The sequence below is a fragment of the Ciconia boyciana genome, chromosome 5, assembly GCF_034638445.1.
Source record: "Ciconia boyciana chromosome 5, ASM3463844v1, whole genome shotgun sequence".
In the NCBI taxonomy this organism is placed as follows: domain Eukaryota; kingdom Metazoa; phylum Chordata; class Aves; order Ciconiiformes; family Ciconiidae; genus Ciconia; species Ciconia boyciana.
The window spans coordinates 71000412-71021744 of NC_132938.1; the positions used below are offsets into that span (position 1 = coordinate 71000412).

Consider the following 21333-nt stretch of genomic DNA (forward strand, 5'->3'; position numbering starts at 1 on the left):
GAAAGGCTTTATCCTTTGTTACTGCTTTATCCTCCAGTAGTCAAGCTAGATCATCACATTGGCCCTTCCTGAGGTTTTGGGTTTTTTTTTTTAAAGATTAGTGGTTAGGTTTTCAATCTTCTCTCATTTGTATTTATCAGCCTGAAGACAGAAAAAGCAAGTCCTGTTTTTGCTGCTTGTCTTGCTAAAGGTCGGTAGAGTGACAGTACTTCCTCAAAGTCAGTTTCACTGAACATGTTTGAAAACTCCTGTGCAAAGGAAACTGGGCAAATCAGGGCTATATAAAACTGCATTGGTAGAAAGAAAGAGCAACAAAGGCAGGTGTTGGGGAAGACTTAGCAAATCTTAGGCCTTAATTTCAGAGGAAGGATTTGTTTTTCTTGATACCACATTACATGTCCATATAAGCCAGTGCTATATAACCCACATGGGAAGACAGTTATCAAATAAGTATCTAGATGTTATTTTGCTTTCATTTATATGAATGAACACCTATAAAACAGAACTGTATAACCCTTCATAAAGTTCCAAGGGTGGTGTTCACAATGAAGAGGTTATTTTCATACTTTTGTGGATACTATTACCAAGACTGGAAGTTTAACATGGTAATTACTTTTGAGTGGTGTATAATATTTACTATTCATTTGGGCTCTCCCATGAGATGAAATCAAATATAAGTGACCCACCCCTTTAAAAGGATTTGTACATAATGTTACCTATGGAGTTCAGATTGTTGCCCTAGATTGAGTTTTGACAGACAAGTAATTGGATTACCTCATCCTGTAATAACCAGCGAGAGAGCTAATCACATAAACATGTGGACTGCCTTGAGAAAGAATGGAAGAATAATGATTCAGTATAGTTACTAAGAAAAACAATAGCTTGTACTGTACATTTTAGCTATGTGTTGTTATGAGTTATTGTTTTTATAGTCCAGGAAGTAACACTTAAACTTTAGGAAGAGTTTATTCATTGTCCATGGAATCAATATAAAACTGAATGCTCAGGGTGCAAATATGACTTAAGTTGACCCTATTGATTGAGGCTTTCTCAGAAATCACCTGACATCTACAATCCAAATAGGTCCCTTGGATGTTTCAGGTGTATGACTGGAGCTCATTATGTGTCCATCTTGCCTTAGTGGAAAGAGAAGGGGTCATCAGCACACCTTTAAATATTGGGAACCATTTAAGCAGTGTGTGTTTCATTCAGTGTTGGAATGTCACGATGCCTGTTTTGAAAAATTCTTACTAATGACACATGTGACTTTGCAAGCTTTCCTAGTTGCGGCGTTGCGCTCATACACCAATAGGCTGCTGACATCCATGGGACTATTTGAGTGATAGCTCATGGGCATGACTCCAAGAGTCACAGTCTGACCTGCATTAAATCTTGGCTCTTTCGGAGGGTATACTTCTGTATTTGCTATATGTGCTAAAAGGATGTATGCAGTTTGTTTAGGCATTTTTAAGATAAAAATCTCTTAACCGACAGTGTCTTGAGAGACGGTGAGGCTGTAGATTATGTTAGTGTAGAGCTGGGAGAAGGATGTGGGAGGGCTCGGCTCTCAGGAGCCAGGTGAATAACACATGCTTGTCATCTGGGAGGAGGGGAGGGTGTCCTTGGGTAGCAGTATCGGGTACAACAGTGGCACCAACTGCGGAGTGACCTCCTTCCAACTCTAGGCAAGGTTTGATGCAAGTTGCCTGTGACACTGAAGAATTATCACAGGTCACTGGTGTGCGCTGAAAGCACCTAAAGTCTGAGAACTGCATGGTTAAAGCTGAATGGGAGGTGTTACTGATACTGTCCCGAGCTTTTTGATAGTGTTTGCTGTGCAACAAAGCCATGGTTGCTGGTAATTTTTAAGGTCTGAAGTGTCATTATTTATTATCATTCATAAACAGTAAATAAATTGGCTTCGGTGTTTTAATAAGGTGCACTAGAGGTAATATATAATCCAGGTCTTCACTCTTGAATATGTAATCCAATTTAGCCTGAGAACCCTGTGTATTTTAGCAGGTAAAACACTGCAGGCTCACAAACATAATCATAAGATTGCTGTCAGGGGGACTGTAGAAAGGTGATAAAACACACACAAAGATAAGTACTCTTTATTTAAATCAAAGCGTGACCTTTTGTGAAAGGGTTACTGGTTGTCAGTAAGAAAATCCTTTTATAATAAAAAAGATTTTTCATGTGTAAGGTGCATAAACTTGCTTTTCCTTTAAATATGCCAGTAATTGGTGTTTTGCAAAGAAACTTGCAAATTCTTATGAAAGATTAAAAAATAATCACTAGTTATATTTTAAAAGAAAGAAAAGAAAGAGGGAGAAATATTCCTGCAGCAAAGATCTGTGCCGCAGATATCTAAATAGCTGAAAACATTGTGACTTATTACAGGTATTTGATTCCATATACTCTGAAGCATGTGTGTTTTCAGTGGTGGTAACTTACAATGTACCAAGTTGATTCTACTGCAGGGCGTCCCTTGATTTCATTACCGTTTGTGGGCAATTTGTAATCAGTCTGGACTGTAAGCTGTCTGGAATGCTGGTCCCCAAAGAGCAGAGAGTGCAGTGGTGCTTGGAAGAGTCTTAACTGGCTTAATCAACTGGCTTAGTTTTCAAATCAAGATGACCTACCTTTCTGGAAAATATCCTTTGGTCAGATAGAAATAATTTGGTTTAAAGGGGGTCGGTGTTATGCAGGAGGTCAGGCTTCACGGGGTCATAATCCCTTCTAGCAAAAAACGTTTTGAAAATCGGTTGCTAGTGTAAGGATACAAGTACAGTACATGATAATTTAATGCACGAATACAGACTAATTGGTATACTTTGTGCAGCGGTTATAGGCTTCCTCTCCAGCTTACAACTAAATGTGAGGCACAGTGGTCAGATAAGTAAAATGTAGTACGATTTCTTCCTTCAGCATAAATTGCATCAGGTAACTGAACCCCTTTCCAGTAATACCCTCTAGTGCATTGTATGTCCTTCCAGTAACATGATGCAAGAGCAATTGCCCAGGCCCCCTAGCCAGTTGTGGCTTTGTATTCCCTGGTGTCAGGTATTACATTTCACTGCTTTTCCTCTGCTAATACCTAGATCTTACAGAAAAGAAAGAAAATATTGAACAATTTTCTGGACCTTTGCCTTAGAATACAAGTTTGTAAAAGAGGAAGCTGACTTTATTCAAAAAGTTGTAACAAACAAAATGAAGGCATTATCCCTCCCTTTTCCCCTCCTGCCCCCATATATAGGTGTGGTTGCTCTAGACATTTGGTATGTGTGTCTGATGGGACTGTTCCTCGATACAAGGTTATTTGTGCTTGAGCACCTTCAGGGTCGGGGCTGTCATCAGTTAGCCAGATACTAATCCCACAAACTCTAACATGTGCTTTAAACCTTTGCTCGTGAAAACTGCTCACTTGAACAAGGGCTTGCAGATTTAGTATTCTTACATTGGGAATTTCTTCCCTCATTTCACTATGTAGTCAGAAACCTGATGAAATAATGGGGAAAAAAATTGCAATCAGTATAGTCACGTGATTTGATGCCTGGATAACTCACTGGCTCTTGCCCAAGGACCAGTCTAATCTAAGAAATATGGTTCTTTATTGCCTGTTCTGTTTCTATAGAAACTTTTGGTTACTTATTTCTTGATCATGTCTCAAAAGGTACTTGCAATATGAAGAATTAATGAACAGTATTAAAATAAATTCTTATTCTTTTTTTAAAATTTTATTTTATTATGATCACTTCATGTAGAAATTCCTCAGAGAAGATTACCAGTTTGAAGAGCTGTGATTTCATTCTGGTTGCATCACATGTCTGCATTAAACACCCCTCCCCCCAAAAAAAACAAAAAAAACCAAACCCCTAACACTAACCTACAACACAAAATGGAACAGTTTCTGAAGGACAGTGATCAGGGGTAGTTGCATGATTGCAAGAGTAAATGTTAATTGGCTTTAATGTATATAAGAACACATAAATTATTTTTAAATATCACATGTATCATCTATCAAAACAGCTATTTCATGATATAAGTAATTTTTTTCTGATAAACTGTCTGTTGCAATTAACTTGGTAAGCTAGACTTTGAATTTCCATGGTGTCTTCTGGAGTTCTGTGAATTTTCTTCCTTTAACCTCACTGCATGGATATTTCTACAACCTGTTTCCATTGCCGAAAAGGCACTGGACAACTCCTACTTACTGCATCAGTGGAAAGTATTCTTTCTTTTCCTTACCTGCCTCCATCTGTTGTTTCAGTGCTGGCTAGTCTCTTTTTTTTTTTTTTTTTTTTTAAATAGCTCTCTCCACATTTCTTGAATACACTGCTCTATCTTACATTGTTTCTGTTTGGTGGGGCAGGGGGATGTTCCTCTCCTTCTCCTATCTCCAGTATCTCAGGGAGAAGGAGATAGGATGGGAAGCTCCTCTTAACTTGATGTTGCTGTAAAGTCAGTAGGTTTGTTATGGCTCTCTGACCTTAGCTGTGTATCCCAGTTTTTACAGCTGCAGCACCCTCCTAGAACTAGTGGCAGAATTGGTTGGTAGGACCACCCACACACCAACAGATTTGGAAATACAACAGGAGGAAAGAAACAAGCATATTTCTAAAGATTACAGGGACTTAACAGTGTATCTGTACCTCGGAGGAGACTACATTTGGCCAGCATACAACTTTATTTAGATATTACATCATGCCTATTGCATATTTAGTACTGTCAGTAGACATGTGAAGCTGCAAAGCATGAAGAATCTTTGGCATAAGCCCTGCTACATGTTTGCAGCAAACCCAGATGATTAACACAGTGTAGTGTCTGGCTTGGTCTGTGTTCCAGTTGAGTAATACCCCTGAGCTCAGTAGTAGCTTTAAGCATTTGAGGATCTTTGCCCATGTTTGAAGTGAGATGTGCACATGTGCTTTCTGGACCAGGGCCATACTGGTTTTGTGAAGCTAGAATGGAGAGCATATGTAACAAAAAATGTTTAAACGAACATTATAACCTACTTCAGTCTGCTGTGTTTGAAAGTATCTAGGAGGGCTGGTGGAGGATTGATCAGAGGCAGCTTGTCAGTGTACACCAGTAATCAAAATGTATGAGAGATGAGGGTTTAAGATGGCAGTAGGAACAACTAAAGCTAGTGAGGCTAATGAACATTGGGATATTTTAATATTTTGTGTTCATATCATATAATCAGCAGACAGCGCTCTAACACTGCATACTAACGCATGACCTGATGTTGTGTCCAGACTTGTTTCTCGTGTGTTTTAGAATTCTTGGATTAAAAAGTGGTGGATATTAATGCATTGAGCAGGAAGAGATTACATTTATTTGATCTGGCCTGTGAAGATCTGTATAAAACAAAATACAAATTAAAAAACATAGAATGGGGGAATACAAAATCACTGGTAGGTGGGGTATTTCCAAATATCAGTTTCAGTTCGTGTTTAAGGGATCTACTAAGATGGAAAATGGGTAGTGCTTTTATGTCTTTATGATGCATAAAGCAAATCTGAAAGAAGAACAGCAAGGGAAGCAATCTTGTGTACCAGTTATGACAGTCTAGAATGAGGAACTAATAAAACTATGACAGTAAAAGATGAAAACAGCCACTTGAAATGAGAAGAGGATTTTAACAGGAGTGTTTTAGAATGTTTTTTTTGGTGAGTGCAGTTTATTTCAGCTGTTTAAAAAAACCTAATTTCTCTCCCAATAAATATTTGCAGAAAAAAAATCTTTGAAATTTCATCCATCTGTTTTCAGTACGTGAATTTGCTGAAAACTTCAACATAAGAATTTAAATCTGACATCTCTGCAGGGGAGATGAAAATTCTTTGTGGAGGTGAAAAGGGGGAAAACTTTTACATCTTTTAAAAATAAATAGGGCTTCTTGAGGGAGAGAGTTTGGGGGGTTAGAGTTTGTTCTGTGTGTCATTTCTTATTAAAATAGGCTCTAGAATTTGTGGAAATATAGTTAGGAATTATTGGTAGCACTTGGTATCCAACTATTGATGGTCCCCTCAGTAGCAAAGAATTTTCAAAGCTACTTTGGGAAAACAGTATGGCTTTGTCCTTCATCGGTATCCTTTCAGATGAAAAACAGCTTGACTGTTAGGCATTTTGATCCTTTCTACCCTAAAGAATCAGACCATTAAGTAGCATAATTATTTTTGCTGAAAGTCTTAGTTTTTCCTAGCTGACATTTGAGTTTTGAACCCTTCTAGGGTGTATTGTGTGGGGGTTTCTGTTTGTTTTTCCCCAGGGGTCCAAAAGTATCGGAAACACAGAAAAAAAACTAAATAACTTTTAAACATGGCTTTATAGAACAGCTACTTTCTGCTTCGCTTCAGTTTGTCTGCCTTTATGCTAGAATCAATGTATGTTTAAAAGTTGAAGTCTGGTTGAAACTGAAGATTTTTCCCTCTTGAGTCACTTTCCCTCTTTACAACATGAGGCAACAAGTGTGGAGATGAATACATAGGTCTGCATTTTGCTGTGGAGGGTGTAATGGAAGGGGGGGGGGGCTGTGGAGCCCCCTCCTGTGGGATCTTGGATGATCCATCACTGTGTATTCATCAGAATTTCCTGTTCCATAGGTCTCCTTGTGGGTACTCTTGATGTTGTGTTGGACTCCAGTGCCAGAGTGGCACCATATCGAATCCTCTACCAAGCACCAGACTCCTTGGTCTATTGGACTATCGCCTGTGGTAAGGAAAAACATACTGACATGTGGATTTTTATTCTTCCTGGGTACTGTGCCACATAACTAGTAGAGCATCCTGCCTGCTGAGCACAGTCATTTCAGGACAAATAAATGGGTCGGGATGAAAACCTGCTCTAGTAGTTAAATTAAGAAGCTCCAGAGCTTCTAATATGCAGACCTTGAATGCCAGCATGTGTGTATGTGTTATGCACAATGACTGACTAAAACCAGAAATGGCCATGGAACAGAGACAGATTTCCCACCCTTCATCTCCCAGATGTGTTCCCAGACAAGCAGTCTAGTATCCATCCTTCCTCCTTGCATGTTCTTCTCCATGCCCATGGCTCACTTCTACAGCACTTCTAAAGTGCAGCATTCCTGGGTGATGTGGTATCTCTAGAGTATGGTAGGAGGAGTAGCTGGTTATAGCCCCCAGATTACCCAGACTGGGCACCTGGCTTCCCTTGAAATGGAAACCAGGAAGATAGTGCAACCCCAGCTCTCACCTGAGTACTCAATATCGGTATGGCATTTTCTGGATAGTGAGCTCAGTTGCCTCCAGGATAAGTACCATCTAGATCCCAGGGATGCCCACCTCCTGGACGTTTATTTCAGACAGTGTGTTGTCCTTCTAAATATGATGTACTTAGCTACCATCTAGCTGAATTTCTAGGTTAGAGTTAAATACAGAAGTGTATGTTCTTACATAGATGCGACAACTCTTAAGAGTTTTGGTCTTTAAGGCTCAAACTTTGACAGTTCTAACTGTAAGACTGTTTCTTCTGTCATTATAGTAGCTGGTGAAATCAACAAAGTTGATATTTTGGTACATTAAGTAGGATTTTTGCACGCATCGGATCCTGTAAATACTAAATGCTTATTTCTGTGATCAGGTACCTATTGCAAGTAGCATAAGGTGGTATGTAGTTAGTCTCTGGTTCTGTTTGCTAGCTCTGAAAATAGTCTCTGAAGCTGAATGCAGAAGGTCAAGGTTATTTAGCTTTGATTGGCCAAGCTTGTAAGGTCAGATCCTCAGTTTGATAGTATTGCTTTTCAGTCTTAGCAAATGGAAATTTTTGAATGCAACTCCTCTAGCTCTAAAGTTTCAAACAGTGTTTTAGGCAGCAGCCAGAACTCTGTTCATTTGAAATAAAATTGAGAAAGGATGAATGAGAAGTGCACCCATGTCTGTCATCTCTTTAATAGACTGACGACTTCCAGCACCCCCAATGCTGCCTGACATTCAAAAATACTAGTTAATGAAGCCATAGACGTCTTCTGGCCTAACAGTGTCCTGTCATCTGTGCCCATTCTCCCAATAAAATTGGGACATTTAGATTATTTGGATGACTTTTCCTCCAGACAAATCCTCTCTTTTGGGAAAGGAAGAGGAAGAGGAATGGATGAAGATTTGCCGTAGATCTAATAATTTTAGCAGTTCAAAGCAGGCTCTATTCTTATGAGCATATGATTTGTGTGTCTGACAAAGGTGCTATCAAAGCTGTGTCGTGTTCTGAATCCAATAGGAAGTTGCTGAATAGCTCGTCTTAGAACAAGTATTTCTTGCTACTTTTGATGGTATCAGACCTGAAAGAAGGCATCGATTTAAACAGCCATTTTTCCCTCTGCACCTATTAGCATCAACTCACTGAAGATTTTAAAATTTGTGTAATATAATTTGCCTTTAGTGACAGCTAATAGTAAAAACATATATTAATGAAATTGTCAGTATTATGAAGGTTGTTTCCAAATCTTTATTTAACTGTTTGCTTTGTACTGTCAGCTACTCTGCTGTGACCATAAGTATTGGGACCTTGCACATCAGCTTTCCATGGATTTCAGTCCTGAGAAAGAAGGCTAAAAGTACTTGCCAGTATGTTTGTTTACACTGTTTGTGCACAAGCAGAGGTAGTTGCAAGTGCACATACAATCCCTTCTTCCCTTCATCCAAATGTCAGTGTGCAGCAATTAGTAGGCACCTCTGTCCCATAAACTTGAAAGGGAGCAACTGAGGGCACAAATTTTCTTGCTGTTTGCAGACTCCCTTCCAAAGAAAATAACATATCACAAAGTCCTCAACAAAATAGTGTTTCTTCAAAGACACTTGTACTGTGCACATATTCAGAAATGAATTTTTAAGACTTTGGAAATAGGTCATGTGACTTTTCTTTAAGTGCATTTTCAGTTTTTTTGCATGACATCTGTAAATAATTACTATAATTTTATACCTACAATGTGTGTCCTCAGATAACCAGGGGCACAAAATTGAAGGCAGATGAGTTATGGCCCCAGAATAAACAAATGTAACATACATGTAGAAATTGATGCTGCTGATGAACTGTGAGGGTTTTGTTTCTCTTCTGTGACAGATATTGCAGGTTTTATGTAGAAATATGGTACTCTGTTTACATTTAAGCTAGTTTTAATAAACATGCTCTTCAATTATGAATCTTAACCCTAATTGAAATTGCTAAAGTAGTTAACGTATATATCTGTGCTTCCATTTTGTGGAGTGTTTCTTAAATATTTAGTCTCCTAATATCTAGCTGGTTGATTGGCTTAGTTATTTTTGTTAAATTATAAGACTGCGCTAGCTTAGTCTCGTACCCTGAGAGGAATAGCGTGGCTCTTACAGGAAGGTAAAATTTTACAGAGAGCAAATTATTTATCTAAGCAACCTTGAAGGTGAGGAGCCCAGTGTTGCCTAAGGCTCTGTGCTGTGGTTATTTTATGAACTTGAAACTAAAGCCATTCCTTTTGAAACTAAAGCCATTCCTTTTGAACTGATCAAAGGTTGTTACTAAGGGACTTGGCTGCATTTAGCTATGCAGCTCCGATTTGTCCTGCATTGTACAGCTGTCCCTCCCTGTTCCCTAGGGATAGACTGCTGGTTATTTGGTACTTGTAATCTCTTACTTTTACAGAAATTTGTCATATTCTCCTCTGCCTTCCATAAAGCAATAATCTCCATCTTCAGTAAGTAGCTATACAGAGTGACTGGAACAAGTGTGATTGTTTTCTGGTTCATTCATGCTGCATGACGTTTGGTCTTGTTCTGTACAAGACTATTCCAAGGGCAAAAAAAATAATCCAAAGGGTTGGGGTTTTTTTGCTCTAAAATGACTATTTGAGTCTTTTTTTTTTTTTTTTTTTCCTTCTCTAAAATGACTGAGTCATTCATATGTTTAGACCCCAGATTTGTTTATAATTCATTTTGGATGTGAATTTTCTTGGGCATTAACTCTACTGTTAGAGTTAAAGTGCTGTTGAGTTTACCAGCTGTAACTATTTTCTCCTCCCTCTCTGCACAAGTTGAGGTTTTGCCAGTCCACTCCTGAACTTGCCATTACTGGCAAGAACAATTTTAGGCTTCCTGAAATGTTACAAGGTTCTCTTGCAGTGCATTCTGTTAAGGCAGCAGTTCAGGTTGACTAATAAGCATCTCGGGTAAGTATCTACTTGGGAGAGAAGACTGGACATGACAGCCTCATCAGCTGTCTCAAGTTAAGCCATTCCTATGCCTCAGTCACTGACTGAAACAATACTGAGATTATACTTCTGAGTGTGTTTGAAAGCATGTGTATATGACTTGTTAATTTTCTTCTCAGTCCTGAACTTGGTCACATTCTCTCTGTACCTTCACCTCTTACCTTAGACAAACCAACCCAGATGCTAGAAACCTAACCCTGACACCCAGAGATGTTTCCATGTTGCTCATGCTGTTACCCCATCCCACCTGCCAGGCATTTGCCCCTATCATCCTCTCTCCAGCACCATGCATCCTTCCTCCATCCAGCTCTTCTGGTCTAGATGTCCCTTAGCTCTCCAACTTCTGTTTAACGCGCTTAGTTTCCTCCCTGAAGATTGAGGAGAATAGCTCAGTCTGCCAGGGATGCTGGCCAACATTACACCATTTCAGCCATGGAGCACACCATGAGCTGAGCATACCATTTAGAGGAGGGGAAAGAGTGATTAGTAGCCTAATAGCTACTAAATTAGTAGCTATTTTCCCTTTTATTTCCTGCCAGTCTTGAGGGCTCTGTATTCCCAAGGCAGTGGTTTAACTATTAAATATTTGGGTTTTTTTTCCTTCCCTGACAGTTAGAGGTATTGCTTGATTTACCTAAAAGGCCAGTGATGGCAAAATGTTGAATGCTTCTAATATGCTAAGATAGGCAAAGACTTGCCAGTAGCAGAGTTAAAATAGACCTGTTGTTTAAACCATCATGGCAAAAGTGTTTTTTAATCCTGAGTGAATAAAGCAAAGAGAAAGATCTAGACTGTGATGATAAATTTGATGAGAACTGGGGTGTGGGTTTTGGCCTGATTACATGATCTGCTGTAGATGAGACTGGGAGAGTAAACAGTAAGATAGTGGAGACAAAAAGCAATGGAAACAATGAGATGGGTTGTTACAGATTGAGAATAATCAACCAAAGCTGTTTCATAAGACATGATGAAAAATAATTGATGAACCACAAACAAGAAATAGACAGCTTTAAGAAACAGTTCATCATGATAGTGTGTCTGCACTGCTTGTCACTGCTCTTCAAGGGATGAGCGATTTTTCTGATGACAGTCTAGTTTTATATACATAGCTCATGTATTTCATCATTGCTTTTTACAGCAGTGTGAAAGCCAAGAAGAAATAAATTAGTCTTCAGACCACCTCCGGAGTTCCAGAAAGGTCTAGTTGCATCCAGTAGTTTTAAGGAGAAGCAGCAGTGGCAATCATTTGTGGTTCTGCAATATTGGTTACATATGCAGGCTACTCTGCAACATGATTTATGTATCCATACTACAACTAGAATTGTGAAATTCCCCTGGAAGTTGCACAGAATGTTGCGTTCTGTTGCTTTCATTGGAGTTGTGTGAAGCTCAGATTGTATACTGTAGAAAGAATATTTTTGCCCATCATTTGTTGCTGAACAACAAGGAAAACAATCGTTTGGTATGAATTCAAGATAATTGCATTGAGTTCTTCTACAAACCATGGAAACACTTATGCACAGACGTGACAATTTGTGCCTGTAGTGAAGCTGAAGAAGTTATTAGTAACAGCTTGTTGTAATTTAACCTCTTTCTAATGGTTGCTTCACATGAGCTGCTTCACAATGAGCCCCTTCACTTTGTTGGGTTCTGTAGGCATTAGTTAGCAGGTAGGTACATTTACTTGCTAGTTCTTAGTAAAATGAGCCAAATCTGTGGTTTGAACAAAAAGATGATGTAGCATTGATGCTATTTCCTAACTGGATTGGGATACTTTTAATCAAGCTTCAGGTACAGATGTTCCTATGTGAACATGTTATGCTTGTTTTCTGAAAATACTTCCTTAAAAGTCCCGGTTTTGACGTAATTCCCTCAACATCCTTTTTTGGGGGAAAAATTTTTTTCTGAGTGCTTGAATTTATTCTTCCTTCAGGGTGGACACAGAGAGATCCTGAAGAGCACCAACAACTTTATTCTGCAAGATGTTGAGAACAGGGTCAAAATGGAAGTTATATTTATTACAATCCATCTCAAGTAAAATAGAAGCAAAAATTTGCATATATAAACTCTAGTTCATACAAGAAGCTTTTTCATCCCTGTTCTGTATTACTTTACAGACTATGTGTATGCTGATTCCTCAGTATCAAAGATATCTCAGTTGACCCCTTTTGGTCTTCTAAGCAGACTAGGGTCATCAAAGTTTAGTTTATTCTTTCATCATTAAAAGTAAACCACCTCTGACAACTCTCTTCCCCTAAAAAGATAGCTTTCTTAGAGGTCTTTCAGCACTCTTTTGAGGAAGAGACATTGTAATAGACTTGTCAGGAAAATTATCCTTTTCAGCTTTCACTCTTGAAATTACATCATGGTTTCATAATTTATAGATGTGTATGATGGTGAAGAATAGGAACCAGTGGTAGAATATACAACTGTTGGGGTTTTTTGTCAGTTCCTAACAGATGCAGGTAAGACCTTTGCTAACTCTTTAATGTGACGTTGGGCAGCTTGGTGTCGTTATTGTGGTTAGAATTGTAAATGTAGGAGGTTTTTGCTCATGATACTGACATAAGTAGCTTGTGCTTCTCACAGAATAATCTTGAAGATTGCTACCTGTTATGAAGTTAAAGGATATGGGAGAAAATTTTGGAATTTCCAGGGACACAGCATCTGGTGAAATATTGCATCTCCAGTTACTGGCGAGTTTTATTAGAGTCTTTTGTTTATGATTAAGAGGACATTGACATTGGTGTATTATTTATTTTGTGACTTTTTGGGTTTTTTTTTTAATATACAGGTTGCTCAAGGAAGGAAATCACTGAACACTGGGAATGGCTTGAACAGAATTTGTTGCAAACTCTTTCAATCTTTGAAAATGAGAATGACATAAATACATTTGTCAGAGGAAAAATACAGGTAGTTAAATATATTATTATAAATGTTGTTAATGATAAATGTGACTGTGGAAGGAAAACTGACGTGAATTTTAAACAAATTTGACCTGGCAGTCCCCAGGCTGCTCCACCTTTTTGAGGGAAAACCAGATTCTAAGTAGCAACATGTGTGTAAAAATTAGGGAAACTGGGATTAGCGTACATAACTACAGCAGTGTGATTGAAAAAAAAATAAAATAAAAGTATATAGGCAGGGCTTCAAACATTATATGTTCTAAAATTAATTGCAGCGTTGCTTCTGTTTTAAACTTTGACAGTTTTCTATGTAATTGCTTTTCCAGTGCAAAGCTTTAATTTTTTTTCATGCACTCATCATATAATGTCTCCTTACCCTCTTCTGTGTAGTTAAATCCTGTAGTGTTGGCATTTACACTTCATATAGGTGTTAGGGGTTGCTGGTTGATTGATTTTGATTGGTTGGGTTTGGGGTTTTTTCATTTTTACCAGAATGTCTTTTTCTCCTTATAGGACAGATAGTAGCTATACTGGTAAAAAGTACTTATCCATACTAAAAATTATCTAAAAATAAATATTTTGGTAAAAGATTGATTGTAAGCAAAATTACTGTACTTACTTGGTGTATATTCTAAGCATTGGCTTTGTCTCATTCCTCTTTTTAACATTTCATGTAGCATGTCAGCTGTCTTAAGAATCCCCTAGTTGGTTGTGATTTACTGGTGAATCAGGTATGAGGGCTATAGATGATCATGGAAACACCTTATGTGAGAAGACATCTGTCTTGTGAAATATAATCCTTTAAGGAAATTGCTGCTTTTTAGAGTTGGACAAATATTAAATGTGAATGATGGTTTGCTGTCTTATACTCTGCATTCCATGTAAATGGAGCAATTTGAAGGCAAGAAGTAACTTTCATTTTTATAACTTCAATATAGAAGGCAATAGAGAAGATTCATAAAAGAGATTGGGAAAATAAATGAGTAGACCAGAACTTCAGTATAGAACAGAAGGAACTGTAGTCTTTGAGGTAACAAAAAGCAGCGTTTCACCAGACTGCTGACACTTCAAATTTGATGAAGGTATTCTGTACTTGAAAGTATGAATGATTTTTCCGTCCTGCCAGTTAATCTAATAGGGGATACTTCTTTTTTTTCCTCTTGCTCTTCTCTTTTGCTCAAGCTCCACTAAGAGGGGTCATAAAAGTTGTTTGATATTTTCCCTAAAGAGTAACAGATCCTTTTTTCCTTTGACTTTTTTCCTTCTTTTTAGAATAAAATTTTCTGGTGAAATCCTATCTCTGTCTCCTCAGGGAGCATATTGACATGGAAGGGGAAAATTTTACAAATTATAGGTGCTTTACAGAGTTGTTAGGAGTATTTGAGATAAGCTGGTTAATTTAAAACAGGATACTGAAAGGTGGTTGGTGTTTGGTTGCTTTTGATGTAGACATGGCAGGGAGCAAGGTCATCAGAAAGACAGCCTTGAATAAAGTAAATAACTATATGAGCAAAAGAATGAGCAGAAGAATAAGAGATAAGCAAAATACTTTCTTGACACTGCAGTAACTGTTGTGGCCTCTGGCCCAGACAGCAATGGTGATAAGGATATCTGATACCCCATGGCAACTAACATGCTATGTCCTTCTTTCACTCCCTACTAGGGCATCATCGCTGAGTACAACAAAATCAATGGCATCAAGGAGGATGACGATACAGAAAAATTTAAGGAAGCCATAGTGAAATTTCACAAGCTATTTGGGATGCCAGAAGAAGAGAAATTAGTGAACTACTACTCCTGCAGTTACTGGAAGGGGAAAGTTCCCCGTCAGGGCTGGGTGTATCTCAGCATTAATCACCTTTGCTTTTATTCTTTCCTCATGGGCAGGGAAGGTATGTTTCACAGTGGAATGGTGGTCTCTGCATCTAAGAATTGTTAGGGAATCTTCTTTAGTTTGTTACTGTTCACCTGCTGAACCGCTGGGGGTGCAAAGACACTGCTGAGGAAAAGAGGAGCAGGGAGCAATTCCCTGATTGTCACACAGCTTAACTCCATGCTTGTTCCCTTGTTTGTTTGTATTTCTCAAAGTAGTTCTCTGTAAAACAATATCTGGGCATCGTTTAGAGTCATGGTTCACTTCGGGGACTGTGCCCAAAAGGGAATAGGGATGAGATGATACCAGTTTTGGCTCCTTTTGCTCTAATACGATCCTCCAGTACTACTCTGGCAGACTTTGCAACGTCAAATGCCACATTTACTCTTGTACAACACCAGAGCATCACAAAGGGCTCAGAGGAGACCCAAGATCAAGAACTACATAGTGTGGATGCAACCAGTCTGCTCTAGAGGGAATTAATTCTAAGCAGTGTGGAGGTGAGCGAGTCTGCAGTACTTGGTTATGGGCAGTGGATCAGTCCCAGGTCTTTCTATTTAGCTGTGTAGGCATACCCTAGTGAATGACTGGATTTTTTTTTTTTTTTTTAACAAAAATAAATGTAGATTTAGTCCCTGTTTTAAGGACAATATCCTAACCTGTAGTGGTGTTGGAAGAAAAGCCAAGGATCTGTCATTACTGTAATATTTGAAACTTTTTAATGTATAAAAATAATGCAAGACTGTCTGATGTGTTTAGACTATGTTTCTTTGCTTCCATAGGAAAAGAGGACATCAGAGTCTGAGCAAGTACTGTGGCAATGATAAATTATGTTATCCCACCTAGCTTTGTAATGCTTTTGTGTGGTGTTCTGTACAGAAGTAAATGGTATTTAAACTCTTTTATCTGCTGTTTGTCAGGTGATCATAGTCTGTTTGTACAAGCTGGGTCTATCTGTGCTGTCCTTCCAGCTTTTCAAGATGCAAGAAAATTTCAGCTGAATACATTTTATAGGAAGAAGAAGATAAATGCTTTTGAATATGCTAAATTTTGTACTGAATCTTTTTTTTGTTTGCTTCTGTTCAGCAAAGTTAGTTATCCGCTGGGTTGATATCACTCAACTTGAGAAGAATGCTACGCTGCTCTTCCCTGATATGATCAAAGTGAGCACAAGGTCAAGTGAACATTTCTTCTCAGTATTCCTTAATATCAGTGAGACATTTAAACTAATGGAACAGCTTGCCAATATAGCTATGCGACAGCTTTTGGACAATGAAGGATTTGAACAAGACAGGTCATTACCCAAACTGAAAAAGAAATCCCCCAAAAAAGTATCTGCACTAAAACGGTAGGTAGCACTGGCTCTTATTCATTTGTTTCTCCTCAATCCTTTTACTTGCATCATTTTGTCCAACAGTTTTCTAATGTTGCTGCCATTTACTGTTACTCCAAAAGGAATGATTGATTCCAGCAGTGGCAAAGTGTGAATAATAATTACTTGGTCTCCTGTTGAAATAGAAAAGGGAAAACATCTGAATATGAACATGTTGCAAAGATAAAAGAAACATATTTGAGCCAAATTCTCATTTGTTTAGAAGTTCTTTAATGTATCTCTTGACACTGGCTGTGTTAGGTATCTGTTGTAAGGCCCTTTTTTGTTACCAGGGGAAGGTAATAAAGCGATTTAAGTGTTATTAAGAAATGTGCCTAACATTCATACTTGGTCCTATAACTGGAATTGAAAAATTACTCTAGAGGATGAATTCTATCTAAAACTTACTTTAGGTAACAGAGAGATAAAAAATGACATAAAATTCCAAGGGATAGAAAATAATCTGGAAAATATTTCTGCTGCTTTTATAGATGCCATCCTGCAATTTGATAGTTTCCTGTTAATTTTTTCATTATTTTATATGTTGATCATGCTAGTGAACCATACAGAATTGTAACCAGTGCTTGTTTGTATTTCTCATTACTTAATGACATCTGACATGCATTATGTAACTTAGGTTTGTCTTTCTAACTATTCAGTGTTTTGCACTGAATGCATTATCAAGACTAAATCTTGAAATTGTTAACAAACTCTAGCCCTAAGGATTCCATCATGTTTTTATTACGCCAAAAATGCTTCTTTGAGGCTTAATATTACATGGGGTCATGTGCTATTTAATAATAAATTGATTCACTGTATATATTCTCAGAAAGTAGGGCTGAATGTGAAAACATCACCCAATCTGTTCCCTCTGAGAAGTCAGGATCAATGTATCCAAGTCATTCATGGCAGAATTTTTTTTTTCATGTGGTTTTAGAATCTTCCAGCAGGGAAGACTATACATCCCCTATACACAAACTATTTCCACTGTTTTGCTGTACACTCAGTGCTTAACTAAGTTGTATGTTGCAGGTAACTTGGAATGATTTGTATAAAATATATCTTAAAAGGTATTATGTATTTCTTAAAACAAGAAAAGCTTTCTGTGGGGTTTTTTTTTAGGGATCTTGATGCCAGAGCAAAGAGTGAGAGATACCGTGCATTGTTCCGACTTCCCAAGGATGAGAAATTAGATGGACACACAGACTGTACTCTCTGGACTCCATTCAACAAAATGCATATTTTGGGTCAGATGTTTGTTTCTACAAACTACATTTGCTTTACTAGTAAAGAAGAGAACTTGTGCAGCCTTATTATCCCTCTTCGAGAGGTAAATATTTGTATTTGTAAATTTATAGGGCAAATAGTAAAGCAATATCCTATTGGAAATTGCATCCTAGCTTTGATGTTATTTTCATTATTGGAGAAAAACCTCTTTTCATCCCTTTAATCTCTTGTGAGCATACTATTCTGATGTGTTCTAAGTAATATTTAATGACTGTGTATCTTATTTCAAAGTTCCTACTACTGAAATTCACAGGGAGTTTTCTCTGTCAGTTTTTACAACCCTTGTGAGTCCTTCCTCTCCCATAATTTATATTCCAATTTACAGCCCCATGGTACATTTTTTTTGTGCCTCATAGGGAGGGATGGACAATAAAACTTCCTAGATTGATGAGTGGAACTTCTGTTAAAGAATCTGTCAGATAAGATTTGCTTTTGTCAGATGTAAAAAGATTCATAATCCTAAAGATTTGAATTGTCACACAGACTTGCAATCATTTATTCCTGTGTATGGAAAATATTTGTCAGTAGTTTACAAATTGGTGTGCTTCTCTTTTTAAAGCTGGCTGCTTAAAGCAGATGTTCAGTAAAAAGCATTTAAGTTTGATGCCATGAAAAAAATATGTTAGGGAGGTTTTTTATGATTGACTTGATTTGTGAGTTAATGGGAAAATGTGTAAATTAAGTTTTGGAAATAGTTGCAAAGCTGATGTAACCAAGGACAGTTTGGCTTGACTGAAGAACCATGGAATATTTCAAGGCAGTATTTTCCCCCACAAATCATTAAGAGTAAAAACAAATGGTATTTGATTGGAAACTTTGAAGTACAGCTTTTCCACACTATGTTGCAATGACTTTGGTTATTTGAGGAGAGACATTTGATTATGGTTGCATTGTTTGTCTGGAACTCTAAGGGAACAACGCTCCTCCAGGTAAAGTGGTGGAGGAAGAGAACAAAGTCTGCATTTAACAGGGCCTCTTTTCCTGGATGCCGATTCAGCAACTGCTTTTGATAACCACAGCAGTGTGGGATTCAAAGCAGCTCTAAAGCTTTAAGAGAAGGAAATAGCTGAAGGAATAAGTACTTTTGTGTGAACAGGTTAAGTCTCAGCACCAGCAAGGAGAACAGTAACACACTGGGTAGCACTAGTCCTCAGAGCAACTGATCAGTACCCTTAATAATTAAAGAGAAGCTTTCTATTTAATTAAAGCTTTGGGTCAGACCCTAACCTAATTCCAGTATTCTGTGATATCCTGGACTTGTTTTGACAGATGAGAGAGTAACAAAGCACTGATTCAGAAATGATGATCGGAAAAGATGATTTTCATTGGCTGACTGCATTGCTCACTGCACCCAGCAGGTGCCGTCTCCAAGATCAGTGCTTCAGATATGTGGGTGTCTCTACTTGAATAGGAAATAAGTGGATATTTGCTCTCATTATAAGAGAGCATGCTTGCTATAATGTCTGTCCTGTGCCTCTAGAACTTGTCTGTCTTTTGTGCTGATTGCGCTCAAACAGTTTTTAAGTGGAACAGAAAAATGACATAGGAACGCTTCTTAGCTAATTTCAATACACTATTAGTGAAGCTCCTTTAAATTAATGAAGAACTAATAGATTTGTAGTTAACAGGAAAATAAAAGGAAGTTGGAAGTATAGAGAAGTGATTTAGCACCCGAGCTGTGCATTGCAGTTTTTAATACATCTTCAAAGAAAATGTTGTGTGAAAAATGGTTATCCTATCCTTTTAGCTAGAGAAATATTAGTATTATAGCACTAATGTCTTACCATTGATCTCTATTTTAAAAAGGGTTAAAAAGAGCAAAAGTAAAGGTCCTGGTAAACTGAAATGTGCCCTCTTCTATTCTGAAGGCAGTAAGACAGTTTTTATTACCTAGGAAATTTTTTAAAGTCATAAAGCAGTGTTTAAAAGTACTAATAATTGTGATTTGTGTTTGTTCAATGTATGAACTGCACAAACTTGATTGATTGGTTTATTTGTTTTTAAGGCTAATAATTGTCAATGTTTAGAAGACACAGCCATTATATAATTCATCCACAGTGTATGACTTATCCCTAAGATTTCTTTATGTTAATGTGCTTTACTGAAAGCTCGGGGAACTATTGCCCTGTATTCAGTAGATTGCAGTGTGAGTACTGTTTACAGGTTGGAGTTCAGTTATATTGGTGACCATTTCACTAACAACTGAAGGCCAAACGGAAACCTCCACCTCACAGGGTTAGATGTTTTCCTTTGTAAGGAAAGACATGGGGTTAGCTTCCCTTTGTTGCAGGTTTCTGTATACCGTGAAAGTACAGTTGCAATAACAGTTGTTATCACAGTATGTAACTATAATATAGTAGAACAGGAGTGTTATCCCAAAATTGGCTTATTTGCATATATTGGCAATAAAAAGTAAGCAAGTCTCTTGATTCAGCATGTACTGGTGTTGGGGAGCAGGAGAGGGATTCAGAGGTCCTACAAAAAAGCCCATCGATCTGCATCCCACAGAAGGAATTTTGTTTTATTGATTCTTTTAAAATAAAGCCTGAGGAAAATAAACTAAGCAGTGCAGAGGAGTTTTGCTGGAGAATGTACTGAAGCCAGTTGTTTGAGGGATGACAGTCTTCATCTTCCAGACTTGTAAGTCATTGTATCCAAATCCTGTTTTCTTGCAGAGGCATGTCCATAGTGATTCAATATAAGGGGAGAAGGGGCATGGGTTTATTGTATTAAGATGGTTTCTTAGACCAAGCAACTTGATTAATTAAAGATCTTAAGCTGTCGCTACTCTTTCTCCCTAGGTGACAATAGTGGAAAAGGCAGACAGCTCCAGTGTGTTACCCAGCCCATTATCAATCAGCACAAAAAACAGAATGACATTCCTCTTTGCCAACTTGAAAGACAGAGACTTTCTTGTACAGAGGATCTCAGACTTTCTGCAACAAACCACTTCGAAAATATACTTGGAAAAAAATATTTCTGGAAGCTATATCAGCTCAGATGATGAGGTATGTGGAGGAACATGAATCGTTTACTAGAAGAAGGGGATTTTAACTGGTGTGGGGAGAGAGAAGCCAGGAAAAACCTTTAAGTTTTCGAAAAGCTAAACCTTTGTACACAGAAATGTTACCTCTTTTGTGTTAATGCCTTTAGCTCCCTTAAGCTGAACAGTTAAAATGTTATGATTAGGATACCTATTTTTTTCATGTTAGACCTAAGAGAAATCACCGTTGCTGTGGAAGAGCTACTCGAACTCCTGCTGCCGCATTCTGAAATTACAGTGTATCTTGTTGGAAAGTGTCATAGTAGAAATATGAATAGTGAATTGAATAATACTGTTTAATATCTATTGACTTGTCCAAGTCAAAATGTATTGCGGAATTTTAATAATTTGAAGAAATTATCAGTTGATATGAAACTCTTTTTATTCAAGACTTTAGCTGCTAAATCTCATCCTTTGATTCTTCAGATAACGATGTCTGAGCTGAGCAAGTTTGCATGTGCACTGCTAGTGAACTTTGGAACATTTGAACTAACAAAAAAAAAAACAACCACCCTGTCCTGGACATCAGGTGGCCCTATTCTGAACCACCTCCATATTTACCTATGCAAAGTAAATGATTTTTAAAAGATATGATTAGATAAACTTTTCTCAGGCACTTGAATATCAAGGCTTCTGCTGAATTCCTAG

The 21333-nt window shown here is 37.8% G+C and overlaps 1 protein-coding gene across 1 annotated transcript in view; it reads left to right on the forward strand.

Annotated features, from left to right (window-relative positions):
* The window catches only part of TBC1D9 (TBC1 domain family member 9), a 54842-nt gene that overhangs the window by 9074 nt on the left and 24435 nt on the right, over window positions 1-21333 (forward strand). The window contains exons 2-7 of the mRNA XM_072861493.1: window positions 6609-6719; window positions 12999-13117; window positions 14774-15002; window positions 16070-16331; window positions 17478-17685; window positions 20444-20650. Coding sequence (XP_072717594.1) covers window positions 6609-6719; window positions 12999-13117; window positions 14774-15002; window positions 16070-16331; window positions 17478-17685; window positions 20444-20650 — 1136 coding nt within the window. The remainder of the gene's footprint in view (window positions 1-6608; window positions 6720-12998; window positions 13118-14773; window positions 15003-16069; window positions 16332-17477; window positions 17686-20443; window positions 20651-21333) is intronic.